This window comes from Armigeres subalbatus, chromosome 2 (assembly GCF_024139115.2).
Source record: "Armigeres subalbatus isolate Guangzhou_Male chromosome 2, GZ_Asu_2, whole genome shotgun sequence".
Classification (NCBI taxonomy): domain Eukaryota; kingdom Metazoa; phylum Arthropoda; class Insecta; order Diptera; family Culicidae; genus Armigeres; species Armigeres subalbatus.
The window spans coordinates 270890427-270905364 of NC_085140.1; the positions used below are offsets into that span (position 1 = coordinate 270890427).

A 14938-nucleotide genomic window follows, 5' to 3' on the forward strand; every position below is an offset into this window, starting at 1 on the left:
GACCCACCACAATATTCTTATAATGGACACTCTCGTGTTTATTTTTTATAGAATTGTAAAAAATCATCTAATTTGACTTTCCATAGCATTTCCAACGCATGTAATCAAATCATAGGACTGTAAGGTAGGTTCTTCCGATAGAATTTCATAGCGAAATGTTGACATTGTTCAGTAATAATGCAAAAATGGCTGGAGGGTCCACTATTGGTTGGGGGTCCACTATTGGTCACTTTACCCTATTCAATGACATTATTTCAGATAATCACGGTGGACATCGAGGTGGACATACATTCCGTCGAAATTGTCGGAGATAGATGCCGTTTTTTGGCAATCAGCAGTTGGTCGAGCAAGCAACAAGCACTGAAACAGAAAAAGCCAAAATCGCACTGATTCGATTTTTCGAGGTGTCCCATGTTGTGTAAAATGTAGATTAAAAAGAGAAAAAAGAATAAAAACAAAATATTAAATGAAATAAACAATTTTATTTGGCTTGTAGAATTGTATTTAAGAAATATAAACTTAAAATAAGAGCTTAAACATACTGTTATTTTGAAAGCATCATTGTTGATTTAAATAGATAATTACTTTTTGTTTTAAGAGGAAAACTTTTATTTTGACAATTAGTTTGATGTTGCCGAAGGAAAGTTTTCAAATTGGTAAATTTAACAGTTCTATACTTTCTACTGAAAATCACTAACTCATTTTCCTAATTTTAACAACGATTCTCTTAATTTTACCAACGATTTTTTTTTGTGTGTAGTTATGATCCACATGTATGTGTATTTTAATTTATTTTATCAAAATGGAATTCTAAAAAATGTTTGCATGTATTTTTTTCATCCAATCCTGTAAATATTTTTATTTGAAATGAGACATTTGTCAACAGCTTTTGTTGTATTAAATTTACAGATCATATTATGTTAAGCGAATGAACATTTAATATTTAATATTGAATATTTAGTATTTATTATTTAATATTTAATATTTAATATTTAATATTTAATATTTAATATTTAATATTTAATATTTAATGTTTAATATTTAATATTTAATATTTAATATTTAATATTTAATATTTAATATTTAATATTTAATATTTAATATTTAATATTTAATATTTAATATTTAATATTTAATATTTAATATTTAATATTTAATATTTAATATTTAAAATTTAAAATTTAATATTTAATATTTAATATTTAATATTTAATATTTAATATTTAATATTTAATATTTAATATTTAATATTTAATATTTAATATTTAATATTTAATATTTAATATTTAATATTTAATATTTAATATTTAATATTTAATATTTAATATTTAATATTTAATATTTAATATTTAATATTTAATATTTAATATTTAATATTTAATATTTAATATTTAATATTTAATATTTAATATTTAATATTTAATATTCAATATTTAATATTTAATATTTAATATTTAATATTTAATATTTAATATTTAATATTTAATATTTAATATTTAATATTTAATATTTATTATTTAATATTTAATATTTAAAATTTAAAATTTAAAATTTAAAATTTAATATTTAATATTCAATATTTAATATTTAAAATTAAATATTTAATTTTCAATATTTTATATTAAATATTTATAAATATTAAATTTTGAGTATTAAATATTAAATATTAAATATTGAATATTAAATATTAAACATTAAATATTGAATATTAAATATTAAATGCGACAGTCCATCATGAAGTATACCTTGCCAATTTTCAGCTCCGTTGTTCTACACAGCTGATTGAAGAATCCGATAGAAAACGAATAGGAAATCAAAAATGACATTGCCGTATAATCCAATTGGACACGTGAAATGACCAACCACTTGAATGCAAGAAAACATGCGCAGGGCCTTCGGCCTTCAGTCGAGCAGCAAATTCGATCAGTTGTATCATGTTATTCGCAATAACATGTTATTCAAAGGTGTTATTCGGCTGTCAGAAATGTATGGGAATATTACCTTCGAAAAACATGTTATTGGCCGAATAACACCAAAGCGCGAATAACATGTTATTCGATCGTAGTGCGGATATAGCATAAGCCCCTCACCGTTAGGAGCAACTTTGTAGAACAAAGTTTTTTTCTATCTCTGCTATGTTCGGCTTGAACAACTTATTACCGCTTTGTATGCTACCTGGACCAATGTGCATGGTCTTCAATAACACCCAAACACCTCACGCTATCCTTGAGTGCTTATATTGATTAGATCTGCTTTCAATTGTTCGATCTCAGCAACGAGAACACGATTGGCCGTTTTCATTCTGTTGATAGTGGCGCGAAACTTCAAGCTTTCGATGAGGTCCCTACATTCATCGCACATCCACAAAATATTCCGTTGTTTACAGGATTTTCCTTCCTCCGCTGATAAGTCAACGCACTTCACATGATACCGGTTCATTCCCAAACAGAATCCTTCACACATTACGGTGATTTCACCGACCAAGCAATCGGTATTACATTTTGTGCATCCAGTATTCATATTGTTTGAGCCACAAATAGCAATAACGGTCACAGATGAAGTGGCTAAAACAGCGCGTGGTATGCTTTGTTATTGCCTACGCACCGCTCGTTCAGTTGCTTTGTTTAACTTTCAACTTTCGTTAGTTTTAACGTTGTTTCAGTGCATTAAAAACTTGCAACTTCAGTTTCTACCCGTAATGCTGGGTAGACACCTTTACGTGGTTTGTTACGGAGTAAGATCTACCACGGTTACATTGCCAGCTACAGGCAAATCCCGACCCAACGAATACCTTCCTCATTATCCAACTCCGTGGTACTTATGAGGGTGTCGCTAAGTCGGTGGCCTCTCGTTAAGTAAGTACTACATCAACACTTCCTTCCTCTTCCTAGTTACGGTGAAGATGGGCGTGGCCAGGAGTAGTAATCCTCATGCTTTTGTTATTTTTGTTCAAGACTGGAATCAAGGACCACTCCCCTTCTTGATTTCTGATAGCATTCTAGATAAGGATCTCAAAAGTAAAACATGAGTATCACTAGTGTCCAATCTACGAATTACACCGTAACAATGCTAATGCTATTAAAAACTTGCAACTTCAGTTTCTTTTGGTCTTCTGGGACACGATCACTCACTAAACGGTAACTTTAGACTTAAACAGGAATTAAAACATTACAAAGACGTATCAAAAACCGAATCTTGACGGAGTAGTCATATAGCAGTCAAAAGCGACACACAGTTATGCCGGAAATCATCAAGCGGTATATGTGTCGAAGTCGACGGAACGAACGAAGAGTGCAGACAGATTCTGGAGGAGAAGGACGTAGCGCGGGCGGTCGCGCTGCAGCAAGGTACCCGGCAGAACGTGGAACGCTATAGACGGAAGCGGAGACAGCAGACCCGCCTTTTTCAGGAAAAGAAACGCCGCCTGGAAGCGGAGTGCGAGGAGATGGAACAGCTGTGCCGTTCGCAAGAAACACGCAAGTTCTACCAGAAGCTCAACGCATCCCGCAAAGGCTTCGTGCCGCGAGCCGAAAAGTGCCGGGATAAGGATGGGAGCATCTTGAAGGACGAACGTGTGGTGATCGAAAGGTGGAAGCAGCACTACGAGGAACATTTGAATCGCGCTGAGAGAACAGGCAGTGAAAGTCAAGGCAGGCGGAGGAGATGACTACGTCAGTTCAGCGGACGATGGAAGCCAACCAGCCCCCACCTTGAGGGAAGTTAAGGATGCCATCCAACAGCTAAAGACCAATAAAGCAGCTGGTAAGGATGGTATCGGAGCTGAGCTCATTAAGATGGCCCCGGAAAAGCTAGCCACTTGCCTGCATAAATTGATAGTCAGAATCTGGGAAACTGAACAGCTACCGGAGGAGTGGAAAGAAGGGGTTATATGCCCCATCTACAAGAAAGGCGACAAGCTGGAGTGTGAGAACTTTCGAGCGATCACCATCCTTAATGCCGCCTACAAAGTGATATCCCAGATCATCTTCCGTCGTCTATCACCATTAGTGAATGAGTTCGTGGGAAGTTACCAAGCCGGCTTCGTTGACGGCCGCTCGACAACGGACCAGATCTTTACTGTACGACAAATCCTTCAAAAATGCCATGAATACCAGGTTCCAACGCATCATCTGTTCGTTGATTTCAAGGCGGCATACGATAGTATAGACCGCGTAGAGCTATGGAAAATTGTGGACGAGAACAGCTTCCCTGGGAAGCTTACCAGACTGATCAAAGCAACGGTGGATGGAGTGCAAAACTGTGTGAAGATTTCGGGCGAACACTCCAGTTCATTCGAATCGCGCCGGGGACGAAGACAAGGTGATGGACTTTCGTGCCTGTTGATCAACATTGCGCTAGAAGGTGTCATGCGGAGAGCCGGGTGTAACAGCCGGGGTACGATTTTCAACAGATCCAGTCAATGTATTTGCTTCGCGGATGACATGGACATTGTCGGCCGAACATTTGCAAAGGTGGCAGAACTGTACACCCGCCTGAAACGTGAAGCAACAAAAGTTGGACTGGTGGTGAATGCCTCAAAGACAAAGTACATGCTTGTGGGCGGAACAGAGCGCGACAGGGCCCGCCTGGGAAGTAGTGTTACGATAGACGGGGATACCTTCGAGGTGGTCGAGGAATTCGTCTACCTCGGATCCTTGCTAACGGCTGATAACAATGTCAGTCGTGAAATACGAAGGCGCATCATCTGTGGAAGTCGGGCCTACTACGGGCTCCAGAAGAAACTGCGGTCAAAAAAGATTCGCCACCGCACCAAATATGTCATGTACAAGACGTTAATAAGACCGGTTGTCCTCTACGGACATGAAACATGGACAATGCTCAAAGAGGACTTGCAAGCACTCGGAGTATTCGAGAGACGGGTGCTTAGGACCATCTTTGGCGGTGTGCAAGAAGACGGTGTGTGGCGGCGAAGAATGAACCATGAGCTCGCCCAGCTCTACGGCGAACCCAGTATCCAGAAAGTAGCTAAAGCCGGAATGGTACGATGGGCAGGGCATGTTGCAAGAATGCCGGACAGCAACCCTGCAAAGATGGTGTTCGCTTCCGATCCGGCAGGTACGAGACGACGTGGAGCGCAGCGAGCGAGATGGGCCGACCAGGTGCAGAACGACTTGGCGAGCGTGGGGCGTATTCGAGGATGGAGAGATGCGGCCTCGAACCGTGTATTGTGGCGTCAAACTGTTGATTCAGTGTTATCTGTTTAGATGTAGACTAAATAAATGAATAAATGTTCGCTCCAAAAATGAACTTTTCATAGGAGGCCCGGAGACTCATAGTGTTATATACCGATCGACTCAGCTCGACGAATTGAGGTGATGTCTGTGTTTGTGTGTGTATGTCTGTGGACAAATAAATCTCACTCATTTATAAGGTACTTATCTTTAACCGATTTGCTCGCAACAAGTTGCATTCGACGCAGAATCTTGTTACATTGTTTTCTATTGAAAATTGGGCCGATCGGGCAATGGAATTCGGAGTTATGGTCAAAATACATTTTTTACATAAAAATTTCTCATTCAGTTTTTGGCACTTTTCCGATTTGCTTGCAACAAGTTGCATTCGACGCAGAATTTTGTCCCATTGTGGATTCGGAGTTATGATCATTCCAGGCTAGGTGGATTAATCTAGGTTTTTACAAATGCTGTGGCTCTTTCAAATAGCAGTTTAATCTTCACCCCATTTGTTACAACACATACCAACACGCCACTTTTCTGTGATACTGCACTGCATGAGTTTGGAGAAATACTCATTAGAAATAATTATTTTCACCCGAAATTCATTACCAATTCAAAATTTAGTCCATTTTTAATTTTATTGTCGCATTTTTGCTAAATTGTCTTTTTCAATCTACGGATGTTTTAGCCGTTTTCCTGATTACATATTCAGATTTTTAGATCTTTATTTGTTTGATTAAAGAATCTTTATTTGTCACATTTTCTGATATCCCAGTTAACTTTCAGATTCTAGAGCAGACTCAGATCCTTCCGATTCAGATTATTGTCATGACCTAAACTTTTCAGAATATATTCAGTTATTTTTGGTTCCATAAATATCAAATTCTTAATATTCGCACATTCTATAGATTGTCTGTTTTCACAAAATTATTCAAACCTTCATTCTTTAAATTCAGTTTACCCTCTAGCCTACCCAAGTTAATCTTTCTCTGAGTATTTGGATGTCTTTGGATTTGCAATTTCCTATAGATTTCATTGATTTTTCAAACTTTAAAGAATCATCATGGAATGCGGGACAAGTAGGCTGAATCCGGGACTGTCCCGCATAATCCGGGACGTATGGTCACTTTACTTTACTCCATGTCGGTCGGTTGACTAATACTTTTTCCAGCAGTTCAACTGCCCTCACTCGCATATTAGTCCCATACCGTTTTTTTCGCATGAAATAAGTTTCAAATCTTTTATATAAAACTTCAAACAAATCTAATAAATTGAAAGATCATTGGATCTTGTTAAAATTTTGCTGAGTTGTTCATTATTCGATAGATTACCCTGAAACAAAATAGTTTGGTTGAAACATTGTTTAGTTTTGTGCAGTAAGGTCGTGTAAATACTTTAAGGGACTGTTATGCGGGTACTTTCAATAAGGGACCTCGGAAAAAAATCGCCTCAGGTTCTTACTATTTCTAAAATCGATGCTTTAAAAGCTAAAAATATCATAATTATAAGTCACAACCCAGCGTTCATCCTCAATTTTGCTTATATATAAATTCAAATAAATTCCACCTGCATTAATATTTTCCAAGCATCGCCGAGCCCCGTCCGAAGCTATGCTTTTTCTTGTCGCTTCCGCTTCCTCGCTGGGACTGGCACTGCCGGAGGGAGGATATTACGTTACGCTCGTCGAAATCGATTTGAATCAAATTTTAATGCACCTGCTTCCACGTGTCCACCCGAGCAGCTGAGTTTTGATATGCTCTTTGGGGAGGAGCGCGTTGCTTCGTGCTTTGTTGAGAATGAAAGGAATGACATCAATCCGGAGCTGGAAGCGACATCGCAACGCACGAACGAGAACCAAATCAGTGCTGTGAACGGGAATGGACCAGCTAGACGAGAAGCTATCTCTCCCGAGGGTGTACATAGAACTTGGAGCTATCAAGATTATCAAATCAGTTATATTTTATTCAATTTATTTGAATTTGCATCTATTCTTTTCGAACCTAAGGAACTGTTACAAATCGCCAGGGACATTGTAATATGATATTCAATATCGAAAATCTTATGACATAAAGTATGAAGCATACATATATTAAAGAGGTTATATGCATTAGTCGTAACGGCTAGTCCAGTCGTAAGAAACTTTCATTTTTAGCATATATCATATTTAGTAGTTCCACATTAATATCCATCTAAATATTACTTTTCCTCATACTTTCATTACAGTAACGGTGGGTTCCGACCCGTGTTGGATAATGGCCAGCCAAGAACAACACCACCACTATTCCTTCCACCACATTTGGCATCTCTGGGGTCACAATTCGCTCCGCCACTGTTCCCGAACTTGAAAGGTATGCACTTCTGACCGAATTCTTTAAGCCACCGAGAACTAATCAACCAAAATTTTGCCAAATTTTCTCCCCTTCCAGCTGCCTTCCCAAGTTTATGCACATGCTGCCCGGCAAAATCACCCATCACCTCCGGTTCGTCAACAGCTACGCCCTCGCCAACGTGCACTTCCCTAGCTCATTCGATTGTCAACACTGGAACTACACCCACAAGCAGTTCCTCGCTAGGACCATCTGACCCCCGCTCATCTTCAGTAGCGGAGCTTCGTCGGAAAGCGCAGGAACACTCAGCAGCTCTTCTGCATTCCCTACAGGCAGCGGCAGCCGCTGGCCTAGCCTTTCCCGGGTTCCACTTGCCTCCGCTTTCGCTGCACACGGCCCTCAGCAGTGGTCGCAAACCGAGTGACTTCATCAGCGATCTCTCGATGCATCACCATCTGAGCAGTCACGCAGCGAGTCTGTCCGCGTTGGGGGCACCCAACCTAAACAACAACAACCCCAACAGCATGAATAACAATGGTGCATCAGGCCTTGGTGGTTCACCTTCCCCGACGAGGCACAATGGTGAGAAAACCACCAGTGATTAATAAAAACTCTTCGGATTGTTAGGAATCGAGGAAAAATTGTGATGTTGATCTGAATAGGAAAGTTCATGTACATACTTAAATAAAGCTAGACGAGGGATGAAACCTCGATCGCAAGTACATTAGTGTAGTTCGTTTTAAGACATTGATTGCTTGGTAAGGGTAGATTATTAACATTCCACGGCAACTTGCAATAAATTAGCATTAGAACAAAGTTAGTATTCCAAATTACTTAATTTAGTTGGTTATTACAGTTTACTAGTGAAATCACAAGGATTTAAAATTCCGGTTACAGTAAATCTATTTGCAATAAATCACTTGTATTCAAAATATTCACTAATCTACAATATGACAAATCGAGTTAGATAAGTTCTACCATTACTTTCATTATTGGCTGCAATGTACATAACACGAAAGATACGTAAAGCACAAACCAAACCAAATCAAAATAGCGTTAGACTTTGAATTCTTCAATAACAAATCATGAATATATTTTTTAAATCAATCGGGACCGAATGAACCGAGTTTAGTAACGAAGCTAACAAATAATGTGTCAAATTTCTGCTTAACTGAACACCACTCATTATATATGTAATAAAAAAATACAATATGCCAAATTGTCGAAGTGAATAAAATCAGCAGAAATAAATCTATTATGATGAAGTTGAATACCGTTTTTCCAAAAATAAAATATGACTTATTAGATGCACGAAAGAAATCCATCAATGTCATTCTCATTACTTATGTTGCTATCGAATGTGCTCACGATATCGGTTATTGTTGCAATCAGAACAACAGAGCCCAGGATGCAGCCTATTGACATCCTATTGTTTAGCCCATCGCCAGATCGTAGCCAGGATGCCCCGGGCTATAATTTTTTTTCATACTGCGTTTCAATGATGACAGCGGTCTATGTCTATTGATGATGATGACACCGCGCTTGTCACCGGCTCGCCAGGATGCATCACCGGCAGATTGCTTAGTAGAACAGTGCACTATGGTCCACGACACAGATTTACGCGAAAAGATGCATTTTACGCCAAAACTTTTTTTAGAAGAAATGTTGTTTTACACATTCTTGGGAATAGTGAAGCCATTATTATGGTGCTATCAAAAATATCCCCCTTTATATAAAAATTCATTTATTTTTTATTTCACGGAATACTGACATAACGTTTTACAAAGTTGTAGCGCAGCTTATTCCAATAAATTTTGCTAAAAAACTATTTTCTGTAGCTCTTAAATTGGCTGATTTAGAGCAAGTTTCCTACTTAGATTAGGGTGTACCTCGAAAAAACAGTATTTTTGTTTTGCTTTCGACATTTAAGCAAAGTCATCTTCGGGTGACTTTTAGAGCTCAAAAAATGCAACTTTCGATGGGCCAATATGCTCAATATCCCATGCAAATGATACGCCAATTTAAACATAACTCGCGAAGTAATCAAGCGAATGGAACCAAATCTGGCATGTGAAGGTTTCGAGGGGGAAGATATGTTTCTATGGTGGTTTGAAACCCCCTCCTCTTCTGGAAACGGGGGCTCCCAAACAAATGAACCATAAATTTCTACATAGCTCGAGAACTAATCAGACAATAAATCAATTTTAAGCGAAGCAGAGTTTGTCGGGTCTGCTAGTATTGACAAAAAATGAGCGGGCATGGTAGTCATATGGCTACTGCTTCTGCCTCATACGCAGGAGGTCGTGGGTTCAATCCCAGGTCCGTTCCATTCTCCTACTTTGTATCTTTCTCTATTTTTCTCATGTTCTAGCAATCGCTAAAACTGGAAATGGACTTCCATACCGTTTCCATCTCAATTCCTATACCTTCAACTTGAATATTCTAACAGTAATTTGCTAGAATTGGAAATGAACTATAAAGCGCGTTTCCAAACATCCAATTAGAAATTCCATCAGTTGCTTTCTCCTATCTATCACATTGGCAGCTCGTTAATCAAGACGGACCTCTGCCTCTCGAACCTAACCCAAAAATTCCAACAAATTCCGCATGAACTCGTGGCAAGTGCAGAGGTATATTCGGCTTGCAGTGGGCGAGTGATTGCATCATCATTTCCTCCCCCTTCCCTACATTGACTTGTATTCTGACGTGGCAGACGCCAGTATGACCTAACAAATGAGATCACCAGTACTTGTACATTGAAGATGTGAGCTAGTCCCAAGCAAACATCTGTTGGTTCCCTGTGCAAGAACAGCTGATCTGGTCATAATTGAGTAGCAACTACGAGCAGTCAACCAAGCTCAAGCTCAGCTCAAGCTCTGCTAGTATTGACAAAAAATGATCTACAAAATTGTAGCGCGGCTTTTTCCTATCAACTTTGCTATATAAATTTTGTCTGTAGCTCTTAACCCTTATGCGGCCAACAAAAAAACACACGTGGATGGCCGACAGGGTACCCGTGTTCCCATAAATTGATACTTTCATAACTTCAACAATTTTCAACCGATTTGGATAATTTTGACAGTTTTGGAAACAGAAACTCATATACTTTTTGCTCATTTTCAGGGTTTACAACTTATGTCCATGGTTATACAAGAAATCTTTGAAGTAAGGCTTAAGAGTCTACACGCGTAACCAAAGGCCATTCAACCAGTTTCAAATATGCAACAAGCTCTTTGCGCTTCTTAGAATTGAAGGTGTTCACAGTATATGCTTCGGGTAATGCAGAAATCCCTGAAATGAGGTCTTAGTCATCCGAGAAATCTCTGGAGTAAATCCTAAAGATCTACTCGCGTAACCAAAGGCCTATTATGCAAATTCAAATATGGAACATGCTCTTTGTGGTACTTAACATAGAATGCGTTCACAGTATATGTTCCGAGTCATCCAAGAAATCTCTGGAGTAAGGCCTTAAGGTCTACACTCGTAACCATGGGTCTATGGACTTGTCTCAAAAGTGGTACATGCTCTTTGCACATCTTGAAATCAAATATGATCACTACATATGTGCTGCGCTATCGAAGAAATCTCTCGGATTAGTCCTCTGGCGCCTTCATTGCATATGTTCATGGTCATCCAAGAAAACCCTGGAAAAGGCCTTCAGGTCTACACGCGTAATCAGAGATCTTTTCGATTGTTTCAGAAGTGGTGCATGCTCTTTGTGGTACATAGAATAGAATACGTCCATTGCATATGTTGATGGTCATCCAAGAAAATCCTTGAAAAGGCCTTAAGATCTACACACGTAATCAAAGATCTTTCAGATTTTTTCAAAAGTGTTACATGCCCTTTGTGGTACATATAATAAATTGCGTCCATTGCATAGGTTCATGGTCATCCAAGAAAACCCTGTAATAGGCCTTCAAATCTGCATGGGTATCCAGAGATCTTTTGGCTTGTTTCAAAAGTAGTACATGCCCTTTGTGGTACATAGAATAGAATACGTCCATTGCATATGTTTATGGTCTTCCAAGAAAATGCTAGAATATGCCTCAGGATCTTCACACGTTACCAGATACCTTTAGGATTGTCGCATATGCCCTTTGTGGTACATAAAATATACCGCTTTCATTGCATATGTTCATGGGTATCCAAGAGAACACTTGAACAATCCTCAAGAACTTCACGCGTAACCAGAGTTTTTTCGGCCTATTTGAATAGTTATACATGCCTTTTATGATACGTAGAATAGAATGCACCCATTTCAAATGTTCATGGTCATCCAAGAAAACCCTGAAGTAAGGCATTAGGATCTACACCAGAGATATATCAGCCTGTTTTAAATTTGGTACATGCCTTTGGGGTCCATGAATAAAATGCGTACATGGCATATGCTAATGGTCATCCTAGAAATTTATGGAGTAAGACTTGTAGGCTTACACGAATATCTAGAGGGTCTTTAATCTAACTTTAACATGGTACATGATCTTTGCGATATTAGTCCGTTTTTTCCCTCACGTTCTCGGCGTGAAGTTGTATCGTTCCAATTTATTTACATTTTGCATTTCCAAAGAATAGACAACTTCATATTAGTGACATGAATGCAGTTTGTATACTACCTGGAACCAACAACAACAAGACAACAATAACTACTTGGAATGCTAATATATCAAGATGAGGTTTCACATATTGTTTATTCTTCAATAACTGCCCAGAGCTAATGACAACAACTTGAACTACTTGAAATGCAAACATATACCAATAGCATTCCGTTCGTGGGTTGATCTGCAGATCATTCCTGTATGGAGTTCATAGACTACCTAGTACCAAACAAAACTACAAACAAAAAACAAAAACTACAGCATTCTACTGCAAGTCATTTAACTGCAATGCTTTTTAACTGCAATTCGATAGTTTCAACAGTTTTACAGTTATCGGACCGCTAAACTTCAAACCGATGTCAGACTCAATGACAGCTGCATTGCGCTGCACATTTAGATGCACTTTTATTGCATCTGACGTCGATTGACAACCAAATAGTTTGACGTCTAGAGTTCGTTGCAGTTATCGAACGGCATTCGATAACTGAAAAGTAAACATTTTGCAGTTATCGAACGGCTACTGTACTAGGAATGCGTACATTCACTCAGATGAGGTTGACCCGATTTTGTCACTCCCAGATTTTGTCTACCCCTGATTTTGCCTAACCCGATTTTATCACGTTTTCGACCCAATTTGCCGCAACAATAAAGATTTTCATGAAATAACTTTCACTGCCTGTAGCTTATTATGAATCATTTAGGAGTACCTGTTAATAAGTTTGTAAGTCTCTTCGACAAAAAAATACGGATTCCATTCACGTATTTTGCCTTGCCTTCATTACGGAGCCCACGACAATGAAAATAACTACTTAAAATATTAACATATACCAAGAAAGGGTCTCACAACTTGTTTATTTTCAAATAACTGCCTCCATTAAGGAGGTTGATCCATCGACCTTGACTCTATTTCATAGACTACCTGGAGCTCAAGTCAACAACAAGAACTACTTGGAATACAAACATATACCAAGATGGGGTCACAAAACTTGTTTATTCTTCGATAACTGCCTCCATTACGGAGATTGATCTACAGAACTTCGGTGGGGTTTGATCCCACGAAACCAGTACGCTAGACAGGTGTTTTTCCTACTAAGCTACGAAGGACCTCCGTCGTCCTCCGCAGCTTAGCGGGTACTGATGAAACCAAATTCACAGCACCGGGCATATAGCCGAACTCTCGTAATACATTCTCCGAACTAACTCTCTCAAATATGTTTTTGTACAATGCCAACCACGTAGGATGAGTATTTAGTATTATCTGGCTCCTACACACTAGCTTCATCACCAACGGCGCTCGATGAAGTAGGGTTGTGTGAGATTGTGCCAGTTGGTCGTAAGATCCCAACCCGACCACATACATAAGCGAAGAGAGATTGCCTTTTGAGTTCAGTACATTCAAAGTTAATTGCCTATGTTCCGGGTATTGAGCCAGCCGGAGTGGAAATTAATTACTATGTCTTAAACTCGATTATGCATATGCACAACATGTGATAAATTAAGTTCGGAAAAGGTATTGAAGGAGAACCGCTACCTTCCGTCCCTCCCAGTTATTCTTCAATAACTGCATCCGTTACGGAGGTTGATCCACCGACCTTGACTCTATGGAGTTCGTAGACTACCTAGAGCCCACGACAACAACATGAACTATTTGGAATACACACATATACTAAGAAGGTGTCACACAACTTGTTTATTATTCAATAACTGCCTCCATTACGGAGGTTGATCCACATACCTTGAATCTATGGAGTTCGTAGACTACCTGAAGCCCACGACAACAAGAACTACTTGGAATGCAAACAAATACCATGAAGGCGTTACACAACTTGTTTATTCTTCAATAACTGCCTCCGTTACCAAGGTCGAACCCCATACCTTGACTCTATGGAGTTCGTAGACTACCTGGAACTCACGACAACAACAAGAACTACATGAAATACAAACATATACCAAGAAGGGGTCACACAACTTGTTTATTCTTCAATAACTGCCTCCATTATGGAGGTTGATCCACCGACCTTGAATCTATTGAGTTCGTAGACTACCTGGAGCCAACGACAATAACAAGAACTACTTGGAAGACAAACATATATCAAAAACGGGTCACAAAACTTGTTTATTCTTCAAACGCTGCCTCCGTTACCGAGGTCGATCCCCAGACCTTGACTCTATGGAGTTCGTAGACTACCTAGAGCCCTCGACAACAACAAGAACTACTTGGAATACACACATATACCAAGAAGGGGTCACGCAACTTGTTTATTCTTCGATAACTGCCTCCATTACGGAGATTGTTCCGAAGACCTTGACTGTATGGAGTTCGTAGACTACCTGGAACTCACGACAATAACAAGAACTACATGAAAAACAAACATATGCCAAGAAGGGGTCACAAAACATGTTTATTCTTCAATAACTGTCTCCATTACGGAGGTTGATCCACCGTCCTTGAATCTATGAAGTTTGTAGACTACCTAGAGCCCACGACAACGACCAGAACTACTTGGAATCCAAACATATGCCAAGAAGGGGTCACACAACTTGTTTATTCTTCGATAACTGCCTCCATTACGGAGATTGATCCGAAGATCTTGACTGTATGGAGTTCGTAGACTACCTGGAACTCACGACAACAACAAGAACTACATGAAATACAAACATATACCAAGAAGGGGTCACACAACTTGTTTATTCTTCAATAACTGCCTCCATTACGGAGGTTGATCCACCGACCTTGAATCTATGGAGTTCGTAGACTACCTGGAGCCAACGACAACAACAAGAACTACTTGGAATACAAACATATATCAAAAAGGGG

General features: G+C 38.9%; 1 protein-coding gene across 1 annotated transcript in view; it reads left to right on the forward strand.

Annotated features, from left to right (window-relative positions):
* Positions 1-8792, forward strand: part of LOC134212219 (diencephalon/mesencephalon homeobox protein 1) — a 119227-nt gene extending 110435 nt beyond the window's left edge. Inside the window, exons 8-9 of the mRNA XM_062689881.1 lie at positions 7419-7543; positions 7622-8792. Coding sequence (XP_062545865.1) covers positions 7419-7543; positions 7622-8127 — 631 coding nt within the window. The 3' untranslated portion in view covers positions 8128-8792. The remainder of the gene's footprint in view (positions 1-7418; positions 7544-7621) is intronic.
* The last annotated feature ends 6146 nt before the right edge of the window (positions 8793-14938 follow it).